The following is a 26,906-nucleotide window of genomic DNA, read 5'->3' as shown; positions in this document are numbered from 1 at the left end:
CAGGTCGAGAAGAGACTCGACTCTAGTCGAGAGCATGTGTTTTCAAATGGTCTGAGTGTCACCATTTTACCACATGCTCTCGAGTCTCTTTGCGTGAGTGTGAGTTGAGCCTTATACAGTAAATAAATTTATAATCCTCCTACTACATATCATTTACAACTAGATATTCACTATAGGCTACGTTTATTGTATGCTAAACAATTTATGTTTTTGAATAATAATTCCAACAGTTAGAAAACCTGTGTGGGTTTTTCAAAGTAAGAGGCATCCCTTATGAGGGAGGACATGGTTCACTCAAACTTATCAGATAGCCTATGTCATAGGCCTAATATTGATGATGAATATTTGTTTTTATATATAGTATGTTACCTTCAAATAGTGAAGTAAAGTCGATAAGCATGAAAATTCTTTAATGTTAATTTTCTGATGAAATGTGTAATATGTGCCTGATGATCTGAACTGATGGTTCTGATCTGCAGGGTCTTTCCGGCGCAGCTGGTGATATCGGCATTCCCGGGCCTCCAGGTCCTAAGGGCAGTAAAGGTGACAGCGGCACCAGAGGCTTTGAAGGTCTTCAAGGACCAAAAGGTACATTATTACTCCCAATTTCTTTAAAAAGTATTAAAAAGGTAAGTTTCATGTTAATAAATATATGTTCATGCATTATTATTATTTTCAAAACTGTGCTAATTCACTAGAACTCCAATAATTATCAAATTTAATGGTAGATTTCATTAGAAGGTTGGAATGTTCTTCCTATTGCCAATCAACTCAAAACATTTTACATAAACTTAAAATAATCTGTTTCAATGTGTATTTCTTGAAAAAAATGTTTCAATATACTAGACTTCCAATGATTGAATTTCATTCAATACATACACAATACATTTATAAAGGTAGAATTGATTTAAAAAATCTTCCTCTTATTAACAGTTCTCGTCTATTAATTAATAAAGTACTATTTAATTGTAATTGTCGAGAATCAAATAGATTTAGCTATTTTCAGGGGATCGTGGTAAAGATGGGGTTGCTGGACCCCCTGGGCCTCCGGGTCCTCCTGGATCCGTCAATATAGCTGAGCTTCAGGTAAGATTTTTTTATAATCATCATTTATGAATACATACGAAAACATAGCCTATATATAGACTTATAGTTGGAAAAATAATTACGTCATCTCAGCTATAAATACCTACCTTTTCCCATGAAGAATGCTTCCACGAACAGGTTTCATAGGTGTATTTTTAAAGAGTTTGAATTTTTAGTAAAATGTTCCATTTTGAAACATTTTAATGAATGGAATATGGAAAGGAAGTTTTGACAACAGTTGATTGAATGTTTTTTTGGAAGATACGGATGTTTACAAAATAAGTAACAGGGAATGTTGGTGTAGGCTATAGATAAATTTCGGTATATTGATTCATGAATATATATGATGAGAGCCAGACAATAAAATTTTTATTTAAAAAAAAATCCATTTGAAGCTTTTGTCTCTGAAAGGTGACTAACATCAATTAATCACTATCAGTCACTTGCATCATTTTTGTTAATAATATTGTAGTCCTGTAATAGAATCAAATCCAGAATCTGAGTTAAAATATTTACTGATCAACCAATCCGAACTCCACTGGAGAATATAATATATTAAAAACTAGGCCTACCTGTATTTTAATCCGTTCCATTCATCATTATTGATACCGGTATTGTAGGATTTTATGTTTAAATTTTTCTTCAGTTTCAATCCTTTTTCGCGTAATTAATAACTGGTGCAGTCTGTAGTGAGGTTGTTGTCAAAATAACAGCATTTCAAGCGAATAAAAAAGATAATCCACTCTAGTGGACTAGGTATTGAATTATCAGTAGTTGTTTTAGTAATGGTTGATCAAATAAAAATTGAATTTATTTGATTTGATTAATTTGTTGATATATGGTAAACATTATCCTTAGTCAAAAAATATATAATATCCGTTTGTTTTAAACTATTTAAAGATAAAGTGGGCTTCATAATATATAACCAATTTTTTATTCTGCAGTTTCTACTTTCTATTCTATTGTAACAATTTGTTTCTTTCTACAGGATTTATGGAATTCGCGATCAATGTTTACCAGTTCAAAGGTGGGTACCCTAGGCAACCAGTTCAATTGCCCAATCACATTTTAATGTCCTTCAAGTACTGAAGTTGCAGCAGGTTTTCCATTTGGGAGGGTGATCGCTTATGTTGGCCTGCACATCTAACTTTCAGTTATAGTTAACTTTACTTTAAGTCAGTAAAGCCTATGCTTTCAAATCAACTTTCAAAGACTTTGGGCCTGAAACGTATACTGTACAAGTTTTTTCCTACAGTTAATAAAAAATGATAATTTATTGAAATGTAGCGTAATCACCATAATAAATTGGATACTATGTTGAAAATAGGGCTGTTGCCAATGAATCCCATGTGATTCTAAAGCATGCTCCGGTCAGTGATTCAATATCTCATATTTTTCAAAATTATTTTGGTCTGCAAGACGTCATTTTGGTGTAAGAATTTATGTAGCCTACTATATGTTTTACACTTTTCATACATAGACAACTTAATTATCACTAATTCCGACCAATTAACCATTTGCTTAGGAATCAGATCCGACGATAGAGAAATTACTACAAACTGGACTACCTGGACCAAAAGGAGAAGCGGGTTCAGTTGGTAGCCATGGGCCGAAAGGAGACCATGGCTTCATTGGACTGAAGGGAGAGCGAGGGGAGCCAGGCCAAAAGGGAGACAAGGTAATACATCATTATCATAATAACTGTATTCCAGTACGGTAACTATAATATAAACCACCATATATTAATTACTATGGTTAATTCATTTAGCCTATACATTGAACCATAATTACAGTAGCAGAATGAAAAAGCAGGCGCTAACCCTTTAATAAATAGGTAAGTCATAAACTATAGTACCTAACTGGGAGAGCCAGGCGATAAACGACTCAAGGGAGATAATAATAAAGTACCGTATCACATGGTTATCAATTATTCATGCTTAATAATACATGAGTATTATTTTAATAATTATTTTAGTGACTTCACTATATATATACTCGGTACCGATAACTATTTTATCAACTTTTTTATGTATGGAGTCAGTTATTTTCCTGTATATTGCAAAGATTATAAATGTTGTAGAGTGTTATGAAGTCAATTTCAGAGTTTTATAGTTTCAATGAAATTATAAATCTCCTGGAATTTTATAGATTAGAATGTGAGAATGTGATTTGTTCATGGTATTCTATGAGAAAGAGGTTATTTCGTTCAGAATCACAGTCTCTGGAACATTTTTTATTTTATTTTATCGTTAGTATTACAGTATCATATGACTTATGGTACCGTACGATATTATATTATGAAAATACAAATACAATGAGCTTTTGCTGAGAAAAAGATGCTTGTAAAACTAGTATAAATGATTGTTATGAACTTTGAGGTAAATGGAGGATTGTTGAATACCGTACCCCACATTTTATGACTGTAATCAATTATTAGAACTTCCAAACCTTTCGAAAATGTTGGATACAAAGAACAAAGAATCCACCCTCGCACTTCCCATTACCCATGCACATGCTAAAAACTCATGTGGGCATCATACACAATGAAAAAATGTATTGATTTCGCATTCATAGGCTAATTCATTTCAATACTAAAAACAAGGCAAGTGAGTCGTTCAATGTTGTGAGGAAACATCCTATATTTCAAATTCAGAACAGAAACCTATTGAATTATTTTCAGGGTAACCAAGGTCCTTCAGGTGATTTTGGATCTAAGGGCGAGCGGGGACCGGCAGGAGTTGATGGAGTGCCAGGTTACCCTGGTGAGAACGGCTTACCAGGCCCCAAGGGACAAAAAGGTTTGCTCATTATTCTATATTTTCAAGCGTTTCATTTTCGATTACGGTACTCAAAACTGAATGTATTTATATCAACAAGGTTACTGCAAAAAATGTCAATCTTATGAATCTTTATATGATCTTATAATCATCCAATTTTTCCTTCCAATATTAGTAAAATAGAGGTGCATGGATAAAATACTCATCGATGAAAAGTTGATAATAAATTAATTTTTCTGTAACTAAATAATATATGTTTTCCATCAATGGTTAATGATTTTACTATTTCAGGTGAAACTGGAATGACAGGTCCCCCTGGACCTCCTGGAAGCCCGGCAGGTCGTTCTAGTAGCTTTGAATACATTGAAAGCATAACAGGTAAATATAAAACATGAATTAATAATGCATCTCCATGCATGACTAACCATCACTTCAAAGATTCCATTTTTTCTTACTGAATATACCTTTAATAGAAAGCAATTGGGATTGAGAAATAGACGAATACATCATCTGATGATTTATAATTCATTGGTACCGTAGTTTACTAACCCATCTAATGAGTTCATTCACTCGCTATTTCAATTTGTATTTGACCAAATGAATTTGCGATATTTCTTCAATAGATTTTCAACCTTTTGACTAGTTTCATATTTAAACGCGCATTTTTTAAATTGACTTTGCAGATCAAACAATAATGTCGATGAAAGGTGACCGCGGAGCAGGAGGAGAGAAGGGTGAGAAGGGAGAGAAGGGCGATTCTGGAACTCCTGGAATTCCTGGCTCTCCAGGAAGACAGGTGACTTATTAGGCAACTCAATCATTTCTTCAGAAAATAATTACAATGACAATCACTATAATTCAAATAAATCACAATGAATGACGAAGATGTATTAATACTACTATTTTAGAATATTGATGATTGTTGTCATCGATGTTTCTCTCGTTAACATTTTCGTGAGATTTCATTATAATGAGAAAATTAACTTTTTGTCTTACGAAACCAGCACATACCACATTCGGGTGAGCCTACTCGATATGTTATCTTTCCCTAATAGGATATTCAATACTAGAAGGAGAGTATTCAGGGTTGAATTCTATACTTATGTGGTTCGGAATTAACAATACCCCGCCTGCATTCAAATTTTGTATCTTGTTTATCACCACGCCCACGCGTGTACTCAGAACTACACAACTCAAATTAACAGCTATAAAAGTTGGAGATACTTCTATTGAGACCTATAAATACAGTATTGAGACCTATAAAATACAGTATTGAGACCTATATGACTACAGTATGTGCACCTTTCGAACGAAATACAGCTATATTTCTGTGAATATTTTTTTTATTTTTCAAAGAATTTTATTGTGCTAAATTGATTTGAATATTCATAAATTTATATTATTAATAGAGAAAAAGCAGAACATATGGTTGAAAGGAATGATACAGAACAAAACATTCATATTACCATTTATAAAATTGAAGACTTCAAAAAGTTTATTGAATAAATATTTTTATGGTGTTATGATTTAGTTCGATGAATTAGGAAGAGGAAGATAACATTCTAGGATACATACAGTACTATATTTCCAACTAGACCTTCATTTAATGAAATTTCTCTGATTTCCATACAAAAACCTTTTAACAGCATTTATCCAGAAAATGTGACGACCATAAAAGCTACTTGAATTTGCATCAATTCCAAAGTACACCTGAATAGAATTTACTATTTTTTCCACAATCAAATGTTTCTTCATTACACCCATTTCTTCCATGTGCAACTCCTGCGTTTTATCGCCCCACAGAACATAAGATGTTAGTTCTACAATGGCAATGTACATATTTCATGGTACGTCACTGTGGAATAACTTCTTATGTTGTATAGAACGCCACATGGAAAAAAATTAGTATACCGTACTAAAGAGACATTCCAGCGAATTGAGTTCGAGATTCAACACCGTCGATTGTGAAAAAAGTATTTACTATGTTTTTCTTGTGATTCTAGGGTCTTACAGGACAGAAAGGTGAAACTGGGAGACCAGGCGACTCAGGACTGCCAGGAGAAGTGGGTCCTCAGGGCCTTCCAGGACTGAAAGGAGAGCCAGGACCTCCAGGACCTGTTTCAGGAGATGCTCTTCGGGTGAAAGGAGAAAAAGGCGATTCTGGAAGGCGAGGTCGGAGAGGCAAGCCGGGACTTCCTGGACCCCCAGGTAGACCTGGTCCAATCGGCGAGCTTGGACTTCCAGTGAGTTTTATTAGTGAATTTATCAACTCATTGCAATCCTATTATTAACCATAAGAATTTTTCAAGGATTTGATACTATCCTATACTTTTTTATTCAATACTGATTCAGAAGCTTGCTTTTCAAATAATATTGTTTGTTCATTGTAAGATTGAAGTTATTAAAACTCAATTTGTTCTTTATAGTAGAAATGATTAATGTCAAACAAATTATCAAAAAAAATTAATTATTTTTGAAATAATTCCAATTCCATTGTATATCTTGATGTGGTTAAAAAGCTATGTAAATTTTTATTTTTTTATTTAAATATTCAATTTTTGGGTAGTAGCTCTCATCGAATTTTCATCTAGCTGTTAAGCCTGTTGTCTATATTTGCAGTAGCAGAAGTCTTCGGGGTGATTTACAGCATATGATTTGGATTTTCGTTTGATAATAATTATTATTTAAATTTCATCAACTTATAACTATGAAATACTATGTATTATACAATAATCACAGTGATCGAATAGAACAGATATTTATTCTATTATTATATCATAAATATATAGTTTTTATATGATAGCATAAGTTATGTAATAATTCATTTAAAATAGATCGTGTTCTTATGAACAATTATTATCAATTCCATAATAATTTTTATGTAAGTGAGTTGGGTAGTTCGTAAAGTTAGTTGGATAAATTATAAACTTATCAGCTAGAAAACTATAATTTAGATAATTCAGGTTCAGTCATCACATTATATGAGAAATGCCTGTCAGTAACAAGCTTAATTAAATTTCACATTCAATAATATGACAGGGTTTCTTAACACCTATATTCATTTCTACATTCAAGTTCAGGGTCGTTTATGTATGGGATGGTTATGTGTTCAAATTATCAATATATCAAAGCTATTTACGAACTATAATATGTGTTCCTTGAATCATTATTATAATATCGTGCTTTTCAATATTTTGTCAAGCCTACTTTTTTCAATTTTATCAATTTTTTTCTTCTCTCACTTTCATGCTCACCCCAATTGAAAGGATAAGTTAGTGAGTACGATGGAAACATTTCAACTTTTATTGTTTTATAATTTTATGATGAGTTTTGCATGATAGTTGTAATATTATCATTTGTATTTTCTTAGTGAACAACTTCAGAAATTATTGAAAATTGCAGGGAGTTCCAGGTCGAGCTGTTTTCAACAATATTGGAGTGAAACCAATTTTGGTAATTATGCTATAAAATACTATCTACATAAAACTGCAAGTATTTTATAATGATCAGCCTATCATTATTTTTCATTATTTATTTAATTTATTGAGTCATCGAGCATGATTTTTAGAATATGATCAGAAGAAGACAACAGCAGGCCGCAGAGCCCAAAACTGTATCTCTCTTGAATTTGTATTAATAAAAATTTAAAATAAATGAACAAATACAGATCATTTATTAACTTGACTTAATGTTAATGATGTAAGTCATCTAATACATACAATAAAAAATATAGGCCCTGAAAGGATTAGCCTATGTCTGTAGAACACCCAGGAGGCAATGCAACAAGATTTGAGTTCGATTGACTGTTGCGCTATTGAAATTCAATGTACTATTAATTAGCATTGTTTTTTGTGATTTGGTCTCATTCAAAGCTAATACTGTTATGATTATTCTCAGGTAAACTGTGAAATTCATTATATTGAGACTCGCTTCAGTGACGGACGCCTTCATATTAAAACCCATTTTCATACTGCTCTAGCCTTCCGGTGGGCGCGTCCTTGAAACTTGCATGAGTGGGCGCGTAGCAGCACTGAGTGCTGCCTCTGAAATATCCTAGTTTCTAAGCCTCATACAGCTCAGGCTAGGAGAAAAAGGATGTTTATATCATAAAAAGTAATTTTACAATCAATTTGGATAATTGTAGTCATATCTTGAACATGTTATACTACTTTTCAATAATGATATACTGGAAATTGTTACTCACTGAATTGAATACGAATACTGATTACATTAAAATAATAATTTTATTTCAGCTATTGTCAAAATATCAAAAAACATCATACAAGGCACATATAATAATTGATAATGAAACTTGAAAGAATTGGGATTGTCTCTTAGAAAATAACATATATGAATATTTGAAAATTAGGAACACAGAGTGCTGCCTGTAGGGCGTGTCTATGTGTTTGTCTTCAACTCACGACTGAAACAATCAATGTAAACAACATCTAGCATGTGGATTGTATTACCAATGTTGGCAACTGTAGGTACTGAATGTCCTAACATTGTAAAATGAATGTCATCCTACTTATTACAAGAATAATTACTTGGCAGCACGGAGTGCTGCTACGCGCCCACCGGAAGGCTAGCTCATAGATTCAAAAGTTGTCTTCATTACTCATTGGCTTTAAAAGTGGTTTAAAATCTATAACGTTTTCTCAATGACTACATTTTTAATCAACTTATTGGAAGAAAGAAGCTTTAAGAAACAGGAGAGAAAATCTTGTGTTTAAGCAGACCTATTTATTATGTTGCAGATAAAAGGTGAGAAGGGTGAGCCAGGAAGCTCCATCACGATAAAAGAGGAGAATGGAATCAAGTATGTGTCGATTCCTGGGCCTCCCGGACCACCTGGCCCCCCGGGACCTGTTGGACCACCGGTCAGTTGAAAAACAAACAAAACTTGAAACTTGATGACTTTGCCTGGTGCAAGAAAATATTTATTCTATTATACCTTATTGGTTGGTTCTATTCATATATGTATAGGTACTGTATACCATATCATAACAATAATACACCTTCGTAGCTTTTTTCAAGAATTGAATTGCAATATTTCCCAAGTAATTGAGAATTATTATTTTCCAGTAATTCAACCTAATTTTGTTTATTATTATTGCCTCTTCCTTCATCTTCTGCATTAACAATGAATAATTAAATACTGAAATTCTTGTCTTTTTTATTTGGTTGAATTCTGCATGATTTAAATATTTTTCTATTGAGCGCTGGCTATGTCTGGTTGTGAGTTTGTGTGTGTGTGTGTTGTGTGTGTGTGTGTGTGTGTGTGGTGTGTGGTGTGTGTGTGTGTGTGGTGTGTGTGTGTGTGTGTGTGTGGTGTGTGTGTGTGTGTGTGTGTGTGTGTGTGTGTGTGTGTGTGTGTGTGAGTGAGCGAGGAAAGGAGAATGAGAGAGTGTACATGGTTTAGGGTACTTAGTTATCACAGAGTTTCTATCTATCAAGTTATTTAATTTTGGGTCAGCAAACCCGTGCTTTATTTTGTTTTTTTCTCATCCATTCCTTCTATGTTTATCTTGGAATTAATTTTTGGTTGTTTTGTCTAGATTGAGTTTAGTTTTGTTTACTTAATTATCGGTGATGAGTGCGGAATGGGTTTATCCGTTCATCTTATTCCATATCTTAACTGTTTTTATTCTGTTGTTGGTTATCCATCTTGTTTCCACTATAATTATCACTATTAAATTTTATAAAACTTTTAAGTGAAAAAACACTCACATTATTTGATGTGGCGACGTCCGTTTCGTGCTGGTATCGCACATTTTCAAGCCAAACAGGAACTGAAGTGTTTAAGGTTATGAGGGTGAAATTTGGTTGGGGTGGAGGGGAGTTTTGGTGGTTAATGGAGGAGTATTTAAATGAGTTTGTCAAACAGGGTGTGGGAGGAAAAGTTGATTTGGTCATTTAGAATATTGCTTGGCTGTTGTTTGGTGTGTTTGTATATTTCAAACTGTTCTAGTACATTTAATTTTCTGTTTTTGTGGGAATAGTGGAGTATTTCGAGGTTGTTGTCTATGTCAGGGTGTGTGTGGTCAGAGGAGATGATGTGTTCTGCAAAGGTGGAATGGGAGGACGGATGGGTTATGGCTCTTGTGTGTTCTTTGAATCTTATATTGAAATTTCTAGCTGTTTTACCTATGTAGAATTTGCTGCAATCTCTACAATTTAGCTTATAAATTTCTGGTCTATTGTATTGATTTTGAGAGGTGTTGTGTGGGGACAAAAGTTTTTTCAGTGAGTTTTTTGTTCTGTATGCAACCTTGTATTTTATTTTCTTGAAAGATGCTGCTATTTTGTATGTTTTATTGTTGTGGTATGTGAGGGTGACGAATGCTGTATGATTATCAGTGTTGTATTTGTCAGAGTTTTGTGGATTGTTCTTGTTGTTTTTGATTTTTTGTAGCAGTTTGTCAATCATTGAGGGTTGTATCCATTCTGTTGTGCAATATATTTTATTGTGTGCAGTTCAGTGTGTAATCTGTGGTTGTCATTGGGATATTTATTAATCTGTATAGCATGTGGTTGTAGGCTGCAAGTTTGTGTTGGATAGGGTGATTTGAAGTGCAATGGATTGTGGTGTCGGTTGTTGTGGGCTTTCTGTATATTTTGAATGTTTTGAATGATTGGTTCTGTTTTGTGATGGTGATATCCAGGAAATTTATGCTGTTGTTGGTTTCTAATTCAAGTGTGAACGTCAAATTTGGGTGTATGCGGTTGAGGTGGGTGTGTAGTGTTTCAAGTTGTCGTTTGTTCCCCCTGTATAGTATTAATATGTCATCTACATATCGGAACCAAGTGAGTATTCTATTGGATTGGATGTGTGATTTGGGATCATGGTTGTGTAGGATGTGTTTTTGTTCTATAGTGTGAATGAAAATCTCTGCTAGAATGCAAGATATGGGTGATCCCATAGGGAGGCCATGGGGTTGAAAATAAAATTTACTATTGAATTCAAAATAGTTTTGTGAGGTTACAAGTTTGGTTAGAGTTATTATTTCTTGCATAATGTCCTGTGGGGTGTTGTTTGATTGTAGCATATCTTCTAGGTATTTTATTGTCTCCTGTATAGGTACATTGGTGTACAGATTAGAGGTCGAATGGGTACATCAGGTTTGTGGATCTTGGGTAGGGCGTTCAATTTGGGGGCTGATGGGTTTAGAATGCCATCAACCAGACCCAACATATTATACCACATACCAACAAAAAACACCTCAAAAACATAAACCCATCAGCCCCCAAATGAACGCCCTACCCAAGATCCACAAACCTGATGTACCCATTCGACCTCTAATCAACCACATACAAGCCCCGGCCCACAACCTAGCAAAACATCTAGATAAAACAATAAGACAACATATAACATTCCATGAACACACTGCTGTAAAAAACAACATAGAACTAACAAATAAACTGCAAAAAATCCAGATTCCACATAATGCAACATTGGCTTCATTTGACATCTCCAATCTGTACACCATGTACCTATACAGGAGACAATAAAATACCTAGAAGATATGCTACAATCAAACAACACCCCACAGGACATTATGCAAGAAATAATAACTCTAACCAAACTTGTAACCTCACAAAACTATTTTGAATTCAATAGTAAATTTTATTTTCAACCCCATGGCCTCCCTATGGGATCACCCATATCTTGCATTCTAGCAGAGATTTTCATTCACACTATAGAACAAAAACACATCCTACACAACCATGATCCCAAATCACACATCCAATCCAATAGAATACTCACTTGGTCCGATATGTAGATGACATATTAATACTATACAGGGGGAACAAACGACAACTTGAAACACTACACACCCACCTCAACCGCATACACCCAAATTTGACGTTCACACTTGAATTAGAAACCAACAACAGCATAAATTTCCTGGATATCACCATCACAAAACAGAACCAATCATTCAAAACATTCAAAATATACAGAAAGCCCACAACAACCGACACCACAATCCATTGCACTTCAAATCACCCTATCCAACACAAACTTGCAGCCTACAACCACATGCTATACAGATTAATAAATATCTCAATGACAACCACAGATTACAACACTGAACTGCACACAATAAAGTATATTGCACAACAGAATGGATACAAACCCTCAATGATTGACAAACTGCTACAAAAAATCAAAAACAACAAGAACAATCCACAAAACTCTGACAAATACAACACTGATAATCATACAGCATTCGTCACCCTCACATACCACAACAATAAAACATACAAAATAGCAGCATCTTTCAAGAAAATAAAATACAAGGTTGCATACAGAACAAAAAACTCACTGAAAAAACTTTTGTCCCCACACAACACCTCTCAAAATCAATACAATAGACCAGGAATTTATAAGCTAAATTGTAGAGATTGCAGCAAATTCTATATAGGTAAAACAGCTAGAAATTTCAATATAAGATTCAAAGAACACACAAGAGCCATAACCCATCCGTCCTCCCATTCCACCTTTGCAGAACACATCATCTCCTCTGACCACACACACCCTGACATAGACAACAACCTCGAAATACTCCACTATTCCCACAAAAACAGAAAATTAAATGTACTAGAACAGTTTGAAATATACAAACACACCAAACAACAGCCAAGCAATATTCTAAATGACCAAATCAACTTTTCCTCCCACACCCTGTTTGACAAACTCATTTAAATACTCCTCCATTAACCACCAAAACTCCCCTCCACCCCAACCAAATTTCACCCTCATAACCTTAAACACTTCAGTTCCTGTTTGGCTTGAAAATGTGCGATACCAGCACGAAACGGACGTCGCCACATCAAATAATGTGAGTGTTTTTTCACTTAAAAGTTTTATAAAATTTAATAGTTTTTATTCTATTTTAATTTGTACTTTCAATTTTAATAGTACTATTACCATCCAATCATTCTATTTGTTTTTCTTCTATTTATTAAAAATTGTTACTGTCATGGAGAGAGTAAATGAGCAGCATGAATCAATATCAATATACTATCAAAATGTTAGAGGTTTGAGGACAAAGACACACTCATTTCTGACTTCACTCCTGGCTTCTGATTATGATGTTATTGTTATCACTGAGACGTGGTTGTGTAATGGAATCATGGACAGTGAGTTGTTCACCGACTCCTATATTATTTATCGGAGAGATAGGCCTCAAGGTATGGGCGGTGGGGTCCTGATTGCTGTTAATCGTAGGGTTCGCTCTAATCTATGTCCCTGTTTAACTCTTGATCCGTACGAGAGTCTTGGTGTTAATATCAACTTTGAGGGTGTTACCCATACAGTAATCGCTGTTTACATTCCTTGCTCTTCCAGCTTTCAGTACTTCGATACCTATTTGAGTCACCTGGAATCTTGTTATGCAGCTATGGTGATAAGTTGATCTTTTTGGGGGATTTTAACTTACCTGAAATTACCAATGATAGGTATTGTTTGGAGCTGGGCTCTCCTTCTGCCAGAAGATTGGCCTCTTTCGTTAACTTTTATGAGCTGGCTCTCTGTAATACAGTTCTTAATTGTAATAATCGTATCTTGGACTTGGTCTTTTCCAGCATTGACATTAATGTCGAGCGTTGTGTTTATTTCCTGGTTCCAGAGGATGCTCACCATCCATCGCTTGTCATTACAGTTCAGATGTTGTCCACATTCCTAATTCCCGTTCGAATTGTATTGAACTGTATGACTTCAGGAGGGCGGACTATCTCATGCTTTATACTCAGTTGAGAGATTGTCATTGGGAACTTATTTATAATTCTTCTAGTGTGGATGAAGCTGTTGATATATTTTACAACTTCATCTATGAGTGCTTTGATAATTGTGTGCCAAAGAGGAGGGTCAGGCCCGGAGGCACTAAATATCCACCATGGTTTAATGCTGAAATAATTGGATTAATGAAAAGGAAGAATAGGTGTGCTAAAAAGAAGAGTTTCTCTTTATACCACTTGGAACAATTTAAAAGCTTGAGAACTCGGGTCTAGCAGTTGATTGCTCGGCAATATAGTAACTATATATCCAGGGTGGAGTCAGGTATCAAAAGTGATGTCAAGAGCTTTTGGGGTTTTGTCAACTCAAGGAGAGCTAATGGCTCTACTCATGAAGGTATGCATTTGGGTGATCAGGTTTTTGGTTTGCATGATTTGCCGGATGGCTTCGCTCAATATTTTTCTTCAGTTTTTTCTGATGACACACACTTGGCTGATATCGACGATGGCAACATCAATCCTGGAATTAATACCCTTCCCTTCAATTGCTTCTATTGACCTGAGTACAATATTGGCAGCAATAGGTAATCTGAGACCTAGTTCTGGCTGTGGCCCTGACAATGTTCCTCCATTTATTGTAAAGGGTTGTGCTGAAATACTGGGTCCTCCCATGAAGTTCATCTTTGATCTGTCCTTGAGGTCTTCAGTGTTCCCCACCAGATGGAAAATTGGTAAGGTTATTCCCATATTTAAGTCTGGAAGAAGGAATGACATATCCAACTTCCGCCCAATAACTCAATTGTCACCTTTTGCTAAGGTATTTGAGAGAGTGCTTTATGATTGTGTGATTTGTCATATTAGTCCCTTTCTATCTGATAGTCAGCATGGTTTCCTGAGGGGTCGCTCAACCACAACTAACTTGCTTGAGTTCACGGCTGATGTTTCAGAGGCGCTTGATGTTGGGGGTAGAGTGGATGTAGTATACACTGACTTATCCAAGGCTTTTGATAGAATCAGTCATAAGCGGCTTGTTTGTAAATTATCTAGTTTTGGTTTGGTGCCTCGGCTTGTTAGTTTCTTTTCTGACTACCTGAGTGATCGTCTTAATTATGTTTCTGTCTTGAATTTAAAATCTTGCACTTATGTCAGTTCCTCTGGTGTGCCTCAGGGTAGTAATTTGGGTCCTTTGTTGTTCTTAATGTTTATTAATGACCTACCTGGCTGCCTGCTGCAATCCAATTGTTTGATGTTTGCTGATGACTTGAAGATCTACAGGAGGATTGATTGCCATAATGATTCTGTTCTGCTGCAAAGTGACCTGGATTTTGTCTCGGGGTGGTGCACGGATAACGGCCTCGATCTCAATGTTGGCAAATGTAAATTTATGGTCTTCACTCGTAAGCTGAATTATCCTATTTTTAATTACAGAATTAATGGCTTTCAACTCTCTAGAGTCGATAGTTTCAAGGATCTGGGTGTATTGTTTGATTCTTCTCTGAGTTTTGCTCCCCATGTCCATTCTTTGGTTGGTAGGGCTAATAGGATGCTGGGTTTCATCATGAGATCTACGGCTGGGTTTAGAGATGTTGAAGGCTTGATGGCTCTCTTTCCTAGCCTTGTTCGGAGCTTGCTTGAATATTGCGCGGTGATTTGGGATCCCCATCAGGTGGGTCTGATACATGAGATTGAAATTGTTCAGAATAAATTTTTGAGATTGTTATTTTGTAGAAAACTGAATCGTCCTTGTCCTTGGGGTTTCCAACTGGTGTGTTGCGCAGCATGTTCGGCTTTGAGACTTTGGCATCCAGACGGAAGGTACTTTCTTGTTTATTCCTCTATGGTCTTGTGAACGGTTCCGTGAGCAGTCCAATCTGTTGGCAAGGCTGAACTTTAAGGTTCCTGTCTTCAATAATCGTAATCGGCAAGAGTTCTCAATCTGTAGATGTAACACGGTGGTCATTATTACTCACCAATGAATCGTATTCCTCGTACATTCCTCTGCTGTGATGGTCAGGTGGATCTCTTCTCCTTGTCTAAATGGAGCTTCAAGAGAAAAATGTCACCATTCTTCAATTGAAGAGTAATATAGACCTGTTGTTCTTAATTTACTCTGGTTCACAATGGCCTTTTCATTGTTCTCTCCATGGTCACCCTTTTTCCACTAACTAACTTTTCATATTTTTCCACTTCCCTTTTGATCCCTTTTCTCTAGTTCTTTCATCACTTCTCTTAGTACCATATGTAATACGTAGGTTATATGTTGTTATTTATGTGGTTATGATTGATCTTATTGAATAATCAAAATTAGTTTTATCATTACCTTTAACATTATTCTCTTCTTTCTCAAAGTAGCTATTATACTATTCTTCTTGTCTGTTTTTCACATGTACCATTTTAAACATTCTCTTTTATTACTTTTCTAGTATTTATCTATATCTATTATTTTGTAATAATTTTTAATAATGTATTTCCTGTATTCATGAGTGCGTTTGGGCTGTTATGCCTGTTGCACTCCTAGATTTTTGTAAGAATAAATAAATAAATAAATAATTTTGTATTTTTAAATTGTTTTTTTTCACAAATAGCAGGCACCCCACTTTACTATTATAGGATTTTTTAATTCCATTTCACTGAGGTGAAATTTGATAGGTAATCAAACATTTTAGTGATTGGGAATTTATTTATTGAATAATCTTTCCTCTTACAGGGACGGTCAGCGACCTTGGAAAGGGGTAATAATGACGATTTTATCAAACATTCAAATCAAATGCCTCAAACAGGATTCTCAGGTAAGGAGATATTCATTGTGATTCCTGTCGCTCAATTTTACTTCTTCAATAATAGCGATAATCATACCCTATGTGGTTGGTTAAAAAATAATCTCATAGTAACCTTTATTGAAAAACTTTTCTAAATAATTGTATTTTAAAATAAACAAAACAACTATAACAACTATAGTTTCGGATGTTCAATCCATTTTCAAGAAAAACAAAAAGATTTTATTTTAAGAAAAACTTTAAAATGTATTGAACATCCAAAACTAGTTGTTTTTTGTATTCTATATAAAAATTGTTTTTGAAAAAGAGTACTTTGGGATTATTTTTAACTAGCAAATCATGAAGTCCTAATGAAATACGTTACGTACGGTATGTGATTAATATGGAATTAAAGTTCTAATCAATATAGATTTGAATTCATTATTACAATAAATTCCTGCCATGAAATAATAGTATTCTTCTATTATAAGGGAATGCGATATCATCATTCCGGTTCTGCACTTATTATAGCTCCATTTAGTCAGGGTCTCCTATTGAGGAGAATATAGAGAGGCTCATGTCAGTTAGCTATGAATTTCATTTGAATAAAGAAAATGTCTGCTAGTCTTCAATTCTTGGGTACTGGTACTAAATAAAGTTAGAAATATTTCCTTGCTGTTAATTTCCTTGTAGATATTTTCAATTAGGTGAGTTCATAAACTGCAATGAAACTATCATTTATCTGGATGATACTCATCAAATTAACTTCCATTCAATACAGAAACCTGTAGCATTCACACGAACACATTTTATCAAAAATTCAAATCAAATGCCTCAAACAGGATTCTCAGGTAAGGAGATATTCATTGTGATTCCTGTCGCTCAATTTTACTTCTTCAATGATAGCGATAATCACCCCTATATGGTTGGTTAAAAATAATGTCATAGTAACCTTTATTGAAAAACTTTTCTAAATAATTGTATTTAAAATAAACAAAACAACTATAACAACTATAGTTTCGGATGTTCAATCCATTTTCAAGAAAAACTTTAAAATGTATTGAACATCCAAAACTAGTTGTTTTTTGTATTCTATATAAAAATGTTTTTTCGAAAAAGAGTACTTTGGGATTATTTTTAACTAGCAAATCATGAAGTCCTAATGAAATACGTTACGTATGTGATTAATATGGAATTAAAGTTCTAATCAATATAGATTTGAATTCATTATTACAATAAATTTCCTGCCATGAAATAATAGTATTCTTCTATTATAAGGGAATGCGATATCATCATTCCGGTTCTGCACTTATTATAGCTCCATTTAGTCAGGGTCTCCTATTGAGGAGAATATAGAGAGGCTCATGTCAGTTAGCTATGAATTTCATTTGAATAAAGAAAATGTCTGCTAGTCTTCAATTCTTGGGTACTGGTACTAAATAAAGTTAGAAATATTTCCTTGCTGTTAATTTCCTTGTAGATATTTTCAATTAGGTGAGTTCATAAACTGCAATGAAACTATCATTTATCTGGATGATACTCATCAAATTAACTTCCATTCAATACAGAAACCTGTAGCATTCACACGAACACATCTCGTCAAAAACAAAAAGCTTAATTAAATGATGAAATATATGTTTATTTTCAGACCACACGTCATCTCGCACCGTGCTTCCTGATAAATTTGCTACAGAGATTTTGGAACAGACGAAAATTGTACCTGGAGCGGTAACTTTCCAAACTCTTCTGGCTTTATCGAAGGTGAGCCAAAAATATTCTTCTTCTATTTGTGAGAGCCCATTAAATGTGTTCAAATTTGTTGTATCCATTCTAAATATCTATTCAGAATCCTTGTAATTATCATTCTACTGGGTTAGTTACATGATTGGTTGGAAAATTAGTTTTCAGCTTCCAAAAGATTTCAAAAAAATTTTCAGATTAATTTTGACTCTTGAAAATGACTTCAGAGTAAAAACATGTTGTGTTCTTGAATAATAAATGAAGTGATAAATGAGAAGGTACCGTTTTTTATGTATTTAAACATATTGCGGAGCCCCAGAAGATCATTTGAAACTAGTATATTCTGCTATCCTATGAAATATTGTAGGCTACTGATTAATCACATGAATAGACAAAAAATATTTCAATTAATAACTTCTTTGGAAAACTCCCTCTTTGGAGCTTATACAGCAAGAACATTATTTATTTCTTGAAAAGAAAACGTAAAAGTGGTTTTTGTTAGAAAAATGTAAATTCGTATGGCTTTTGTTGGTGGGGAGTCCCTTGCGGGAAGGACCCACCGCCTGAATATATAATTTAAGCCGTCAATGGGCCTTACGACTGTCATACTTCAGCCGGGATCGACAGTTTAACGTGCCCATCTGATAACACGGGAGTGATCTGGTTAAAAAACTTTTTTGTTAGAGAGATGGATAGTTTATATTGTCTTCTTACAGTAGTTATAGTACTGAAATAAAATAGAATAAATGATCAGAATCTTTCTCTCAATGAAGCATGGTATACCATGTCCATCAATAATTGTTCTCGAAACTAATATATTAATTTTTTTCAATGGCAGATGACACTTGTGAGTCCAGTGGGAACTTTAGCATACGTCATCGATGAAGAAGCTCTACTTTTGAGGGTGAAAAACGGATGGCAGTATATTGCAGTAAGATAATTCATAGTATCTATAAAGTCTTAAATCAATGAAAGATCATAATATCGTACCAGTAGTGATAGTGTATTGATTGAAAACTCAATATTTTTCCAATGGTTTAACGTGAGAAAATAGTTTTCCATTAATTTTATCTTTGAATAGCAAAAGTACCGGTTGACCGGTTACTATTATTTAATACAATCAAATATATTACTTGAGTGTTTGACAATGGAACTGTTATGTTTAGTTCAGAGAGAATTAGAAAAAGTTGGATTCATGATAAGAGTTGAAAATTCCTTATAATACAACTAGAGTATCAATAATTGCCACAGATTTATTGTTACTGTTGAAATAAATATAATAACGAAATTATTGTTTTTAGCTGGGATCTTTGATTCCAATGCCTACAGAACCTTCCATCACTCCGAGCACAGACGACAATGGAGCTCCATTAGAAGTATCAAATTTGATCAATAATCAGCCCTTAACGTCAAAGGATGGACCTGTGGTAAAGTATAGAATAATATTTTTCAAATAGTTCATGAATGAATTGAAAATCTGTCGTTTGAAATTATTGTTGAACTAAGGTATTGGATTTGAAGTAGAAAGTGCAGAAGAAAAAGGATATAAGCCTATACTGTCAGCTATAAATATAACTATAACTATACTATAAGTCTATACTGTCAGCCATAATGGTGAGGTCCACGTTATAATGACAGTGGAGGGATAGGAGAACAGCGTTGACAATTCTCTACCTTTCCACTGCCTTCTATAGAGGATAGCTGATACTGGTATATCTGATGTAATATTACAACTACAACTATTTTTATTCGTAATATTATAACTACAATAATAACTATAATATTATAACTATTATGATGTAATATTATAACTACAACTTTATTTTATTCGTTGAGAAAATATATTCTTCAATGTTCAAATAATAAATGTTCATATTCATATTAAATATTTTGTTAATTATATTTTTGCATTGGTAAAAAACGATCTGGCAACGTTGTAGAGCTATCTGCTTTGTCGAATGATAGACAAGTAGAGCAGCACCAATTTTAATCAAATACTGCCATTGTAACGTTGACTTCACTATAGCAATGCCTGATGTGAAGCAATTAATATTAATATTAACAACAGATAATATAAACTGGAGACGTGGCAATAATCCATTCTATGTAGTTCATTCATTTCTTTGAATTGGTCTGTATTTATTTCTACCATTATACATTACCATTTTATATATATTCAAGCAATATAACTGAAATGATTTATCAAGAGGTGGAATTCGATAATCAGATTTGATTCATGTATTCATTGATATTCGTAACTGTTTATTATTGGAAAAACAGACCTCGACAATTGAAAAGCTATTGCGTATTATCATAGAGAAACAATAGAATAATTTTACGCTATTGTTTCTCTATGGTATTATATAGGTATTAAAAAATTGTGGAGTTTTGAAATCATATATTAAAACCTTCCTGCTAATCGATCTTTCTTTTTGATTCATGATCTCACATAAAAGTGGAATCCCAAGATGGTAAGTTATTGATTACTACTATTAATTTTTATTAATTCATTCCCTGTTCGAAAACTAATTTTATTTTCTGACAAAACAAGCATTATTGATACCACTATCATATACTGATATATACTAATTGACTAGCTTTATCCTAGTACAGAATTTTGCCTAGACCGTCCTTATTTTCTCGGTGTTGGCTTGTTTTCCCAAGTTATGAGAGCATATTTGGTTCTATAACCGAACGAGAGTATCATACTTCCAAATAAAATATTACGAGCTGAATTGAAGATAACCCCAATCGTGAACTATATATTTTGGGTCAAATGTTTAATATCCAAATTCCCAAAGACTATTGTTAAAAATAAAAATATCACTTTCACAAAGGCATAAGTCATGGCCATCTCAAGTAAAAATACTAATATAGAATGGTCTATTATAAATGTCTACTATGGAATGGACATGCCTTATCCCAATTGTAAAGATATTGGTGGACTGATGTTGGGTTAAAAGCGTCTGAATGTGCACCACGTGTCTGATTATTCCTAAATTAAAATAAAGTAATTCCTGATTTCATGTTTTTCTTGTAGGCTATAAGAAAATTGCAAAATAAAGCTATAAAAATTGAAAAAATCATAGTATTATATCCTACACACACAGCATGAGTTCTGATAATTTCAGGGGAAGAATGAAGATCAGTTGAATTCAGAATGAGAGAAGTATTCCAATAAGCTATTTGAATGGAATACAATGAAAGAAGCCACCATAGAAAAATGCTCAAAACTAACTGTCAATTGTATCTATGTTTATTCAAGCGGCATCAGGTGCTGTATTCAAGTTTTATTCAAGCGCAAGAGTAGCTGGGTTCTTGATTGAAATGATTCACTTCAAATAAATCTACTGAAAATTATTTTTGGTAAATGAATCACTTTCTCGAAAATTGATATTTTTAGGGAATTTTTGTTCTATTCAAACAACATTACCATGGAGAATTCATCCTCAAAATTTCATGAATTTATCTGTTACTAAATTTAAATGGTTTGTTCTAAAAATTCAAACTTTAGCCTTTTGCACATCCTTTAGAGTACAATCACTTTCGGGAAGGGTCAACATGATCAAATATATACAATTATATAAACACATAGGCCTATGGTTAATTTCGTTTTTGTGTGAAGTAATTTTAATTGTTGTCTTGAATAGTTTTATAGTTTTTGTGTGATGTAATGCTCGTGTTGTCTTGAATGGTTTAAATTTTGAGCTTATCTATTTGAATGGTATTCAGTTGAGGATGGCAGCTTTGAACGAGCCGTACAGCGGCGATGTGAAGGGTCTGAGAGGAGCCGACTACGCGTGCTACAGGCAGGCGAGGCGAGCGGGTCTGCACGGTACATTCCGCGCCTTCCTCTCGTCCAGAGTGCAGAATTTGGACTCAATCATCAAGAACTCTGATCAAGACTTGCCGGTTGTCAATATAAAGGCTAGTGAACTTTGAAACTCAGTTAGATTTTGTATCCAACACTAACCCTGACCAAGACTTGACGGTTGTCAATAGGCTAGTAGACTTTGAAATTTAGTTAGATTCCGTAGCCAATACGCTACTTGCTACATGCATTCATGCTGTTGCCTCTATGATTTAGTAGATAGCTCACACTGTGTATGACATTTCGTACAGTAGGACTACCTAATGATAGAATGTTTCTCTCCTTTGCAATATCAGATCAAATCAATCAAATCAATTTATTTCCCAAAATGGGATTTACATTACAATTAAGATATAAAGGAAATCATCTACAAGAATAAAGATCTATGTGTAGGAGGAAGTTCAATATTATATATAATAAGATCTTTCAACTCATCAATATGATACCTTATCAATCAATATGATAATCTATTGAAAAACACTCAAGAGACTAAATCTTCTATCTAGTGTTATATACAGTTCTGAGGAGAAAGTGGGCAGAGTCAAAGGAGAGTATGCCTATAAACTAGCCTTAGCAGAGCCTAGAATTATTTTAAATTAATCTTGAGGCTCTCGTACACTAGGCTTTGAGTGAAGACATGTTTAATATTAACAGAAATAGTATTTGATGAAGGATAAAAATTTTATTCAAATTGGCTACCTATTATTAGGAATTTAGAATTATAATTTGCATATTAGTCGAATACTGGATAGCAATAGCATTTATTCATTCGTCAACGATCAAAATAAATAATCATAGAATGATTGGAAATGAAATAACAGGCTTACCCCTTACTAATTCATTCCGGATTTTGATTGTAAACTAGTCCAAAGAAGGTATTAACAATAGAAAATATGTTTCTAGCTAAATATATCAACAACCACATATTGGCCATAGATATTGAACTTTCACAATGATTATTTCAGGGAGACGTGCTGTTCAACTCATGGAAAGATATTTTCAATGGCGACGGTGCATTTTTCCAACAACAACCAAGACTTTACAGCTTTAATGGGAAAAACGTACTAACCGATTTCTCATGGTAAGTAACAGACGAAAAGTCACATCCCAGCTTTCCAGTGTACCGTATTGAATTCATTTCCAGTTTTCAATTTTATACTGTATTAAAGATACTTAAAGAGGATACTTATTAGTAGGCCTACTCGTATTTTAGGTCAGATATAAGATCTGACTAGAGACATTTTTGCTGATTGGTCATTGCCTAACTAGACAACATTACACCCATAGGCTAGTCAGAGCCCAATTGTCTTGAGAATAGAGAGTAATTTAACGCTATTAGAAAAATTACCCTCCACATAAATCTTTACAGCGTTTGAGGTATCGGTAGTAGCTGTAATTTTTTACCATAATTACTCTCTCTAGAGCTTTTTCAGAAAGTAATTGCATTCATTAATGCATTTTAATCATCACTCATTTTTTATACTATACCTAATCCAAAAACTTCGCCAATCACTGCTAGTACATAAATAACTGTATTTCAGTTATTTCAAGCGTTGTGATCTCACCTGTATAAAGTCAATTCATTATATTCGACTTGAGAAGATAATAAGAATTTTCATAGGAGACAATTAAACTTATAATAATACAATAATACTAATAGCTAACTTTCTTGTTTAGGGCTACCCTACTTGAATTTATATGAAAATCAAAGTGCCCTTATTTTTTCAAGTTAAATCCGCATTGGACTACATAAGCTCAACAAATTAAAAAATGTTATTATTGCCTTGGAGCTCCCCTATCGTATTTTTCTCCATAAATTTTCTCCAGTAATTTCTCCGACTTCCTGCGATGCTCCTCATCAGAAATCACAATTGCCCGTCGTCTGGTAGGTTCCCGCTGTTGAAGACTTGTGGTTTTCAGCTTCTGATAGTTTCCGGACTTAGCCTTCAGGTCTTCTATTGAAATTTGGAGCTCGTTTATAATAATAATAATATAGCATTCTTGAAAGAACGAAAGCCTCTCTTATGAGGTATATGTGTTTGGCAACAAATACAATATTTCACATTAAACACATTATAAAATTTTTCACTTTCCAATTCAGAGTCAGTCAATAATTTTTGCCCATCTTTCCCTGTCTCTAGCTTCGGTCAGCCACAAATCTCCAACTCGTTGCGAAAGTTCATCCCTCCACCGGAGTGCTAGGCGTCCCCTTCCTCTGGCCTTGTCCCGTGGTATCCATTCCGTGCATGTCTTCGCCCATCTGTCAGCTTCTATCCTTGCCACGTGACCGGCCCATCTCCACTTGATTAGATGAGCTTCCTGCTGCAGATTGATCATTAATCATTTTTTTAAATGTCCGTGTTCCTAACTCTCTGTCGCAGTCGAAGTCCGAGTATACTTATTGCCATTTTTGGCTGAGTTGTCTCTAATCTTCTGTCAAGTTCAGCTGTCAGTGTCCAAGTTTGAGTCCCGTACAATAGTGATGAATGCTCATTCATATCTTCTTCAATTTCTTTAATCCACCAAGGCTAAGATTTTCGGTTTATAAAGAAAGTTACTATTTGTTTGGAAATCCAGGAAGAGTTCGTTCTCAAGAGATGCCCAAGTACCCTTATTTTACTCTAAAAATATATATTAAAGAAGGGTACTTTGATTTTTAGTTTGTATATAGTTTCTTTCCATTATTTACCACCTTTTTATATTATCTGATTTAGTTCTCTAATGAAACGAACGAATGTAATTACAGGCCGCAGAAATACATCTGGCACGGCTCGTTTCCGTCGGGCGAGCGAGCGATCGACCTGTACTGCGACGCCTGGGACTCGAACAGCATGGACCGGTTCGGTCTGGCCTCCTCTCTGCTCAACAACCGGTTGCTCGAACAGGAGAAGTTCTCCTGCAACAACCGGTTCGCAGTGCTCTGCATCGAAGTCACCGGACATCTCCTCAGCAAGAAGCGACGACGACGCGATTCACAGCTGATGGGCGAGCAGGAGTACCTCACGTTTTTACAACAATTACTCAACGAAACAGACTGAGCTCAAATCTAGTGTAATTGAATCGAGTCAATTTTACTGTAAGATAGGTTGTGATGATTGGACTGAATTGAGGCGATCAACAAGCATAATTATATTGTGTTCAAGCAATCGCCAATATGGACTTATCAAAGATCTGTATTTGGGTCAAATAAGTTGATATGATTGGACTATATTGAGGTGTTGTGAGATAAGTTATGGTGATTGGACTAATTTCATATTGTGGCGTTTTAGTGAACCAAAACTTGAATCGAATCAATTATTTCGAGAGTCATAATAACTAAAAGAATAGAATTCTTGGTACCGTTTGTTGAGTGAACTATCTGAGGTCTCTGTAATCTAATAAGCTACTCACAATTATTATTACAAATTACAGATGTGGTATGATAAGGTGCGCACAGACTTATGCGCCACGAAAACGATAGCTAGTTTATTATATCTGTTTTTGTACAGAAACAGTAATATACAGATAGAATAACAATAGCATGATGAAAAGCGAAATGTGCGTGTTCATAAGTCTGTACGCAGCTTTAGAAGGTCCCTAGTTTTTCGGTGCGGGGGCGGGCGGAAGTTGGAATTAGCCAAATCATATGCGCATGTCTGACTGTTGTATTCCTGATTATAAAATTACGGCGTGCTCAGACTGTTGAGAAGAATAGCTGGCGAAACCTCAGCTGGTTAATCGAAAGTTATTGTTATGCATAGTAGCATCTTCATTCTGTAGAAAAGGTGAAGAGGTCCAGGAATCAACATTATGTGACCGAGACTGAACGTACTTCAGCACTTACCGTATGCGAGTAAAATCTATCGTATGAAATACTGTAATATTGCTCTGGAAATTGAAACTGTTCTAATTCATCAGACAACTTTTGACTCCTAAAAATTAATGATAATGGACTTTTGACAATGATGCATTTCATAAGAACCGTGAATGACTCTGAATTTGATGTATGACAATATAATATAGATAATTGCGACATTAGAATGATATCATGAGAGCTATGATCAAACTAGATATTTTCTAGAATAATTTGAGTAGCCTAAGTCAGTATACTCATGAGTAAATTATTTGAATTCGGGAATTTCTTATTAGTTATTCTTCAATGAAATGTTTGATAATAATTACTATGCGAATTAGTGAAGATACGGCACCGGATAACGTTTCACCAATAATTAAGTGCTAAGTTCCTATATTTAAGTTCAAGCAGATGTAAGTTGTGACCAATATGTGTTCAATTTATTATGGCTCGACTTCCAGGCGTATTATTTAGGAAGATAAATCGAATAAGGCATTTAATTGCATCAATCCGTCAGGGAAGAAACATTAATTCGCTCTAATTACCATTATAGAAATGATCGAATAATAAAATGAGGCAAATAATTTTATTTCTATAATGCATCCAAAAATTTCAACTGATTATTAATTGTTGTCCTCTCTGCTACTTATTCTTCAAATGCACAAAGAAATTGGACTAAATTGCCGACATTTTCAGTAAATGTCAATCATTTTGGGTCAAAGAAAAGTATGAAAAGAGAAACCTCAGTCAATATGTCAATTGGAATATTCACCATTCCCAGAAGAATTCATTCAAATTCTCCCTCTCATTATCATGACAGTAACGCACCTTGCTATAATATTATTAGCAATGGATGCTGGTAAAATGATCAATCTTCATGAAAAAAACTCGTCTAATGTACATTCAACAGAACCTAATCAATTGGAACGACGAACGAGTTTCTTTTAATGTAAATAATTAGTTTGAATAGTTTCTAATTGTAAGATAATGATTTGTAATTGAATTATAAAGAATATTGTAATTTTTTTAATATATCGACGGTACTTCCATGTTATAATAATAATTGGCAAGTGAACAATAAATCAAAAAAATCTTCATTGTTA

At 34.2% G+C, this 26,906-nt stretch overlaps 1 protein-coding gene across 7 annotated transcripts in view; it reads left to right on the top strand.

Moving 5' to 3' along the window:
• The window catches only part of LOC111043473 (collagen alpha-1(XVIII) chain), a 206,737-nt gene extending 179,831 nt beyond the window's left edge, over window positions 1–26,906 (top strand). For 5 of the 7 annotated variants that reach the window (XM_039429740.1, XM_039429739.1, XM_039429746.1 and 2 more), the window contains 18 exons: window positions 480–588; window positions 1,007–1,086; window positions 2,075–2,113; window positions 2,612–2,764; window positions 3,767–3,884; window positions 4,155–4,241; window positions 4,547–4,659; window positions 5,867–6,106; window positions 7,266–7,316; window positions 8,621–8,743; window positions 16,312–16,393; window positions 18,009–18,121; window positions 18,939–19,031; window positions 19,402–19,527; window positions 20,557–20,571; window positions 21,833–22,027; window positions 22,937–23,052; window positions 24,718–26,906. In XM_039429740.1, the coding sequence (XP_039285674.1) occupies window positions 480–588; window positions 1,007–1,086; window positions 2,075–2,113; window positions 2,612–2,764; window positions 3,767–3,884; window positions 4,155–4,241; window positions 4,547–4,659; window positions 5,867–6,106; window positions 7,266–7,316; window positions 8,621–8,743; window positions 16,312–16,393; window positions 18,009–18,121; window positions 18,939–19,031; window positions 19,402–19,527; window positions 20,557–20,571; window positions 21,833–22,027; window positions 22,937–23,052; window positions 24,718–25,009 (2,145 nt within the window). In that variant the 3' untranslated portion in view covers window positions 25,010–26,906. Of the gene's footprint in view, window positions 1–479; window positions 589–1,006; window positions 1,087–2,074; window positions 2,114–2,611; window positions 2,765–3,766; window positions 3,885–4,154; window positions 4,242–4,546; window positions 4,660–5,866; window positions 6,107–7,129; window positions 7,139–7,265; window positions 7,317–8,620; window positions 8,744–16,311; window positions 16,394–18,008; window positions 18,122–18,938; window positions 19,032–19,401; window positions 19,528–20,556; window positions 20,572–21,832; window positions 22,028–22,936; window positions 23,053–24,717 lie in introns of all 7 variants that reach the window. The other 2 variants (XM_039429742.1, XM_039429741.1) reach the window with 2 other exon arrangements.

This window comes from Nilaparvata lugens, chromosome 5 (genome assembly GCF_014356525.2).
Source record: "Nilaparvata lugens isolate BPH chromosome 5, ASM1435652v1, whole genome shotgun sequence".
Lineage (NCBI taxonomy): Eukaryota > Metazoa > Arthropoda > Insecta > Hemiptera > Delphacidae > Nilaparvata > Nilaparvata lugens.
This window is presented reverse-complemented; position numbering and strand designations above follow the sequence as displayed.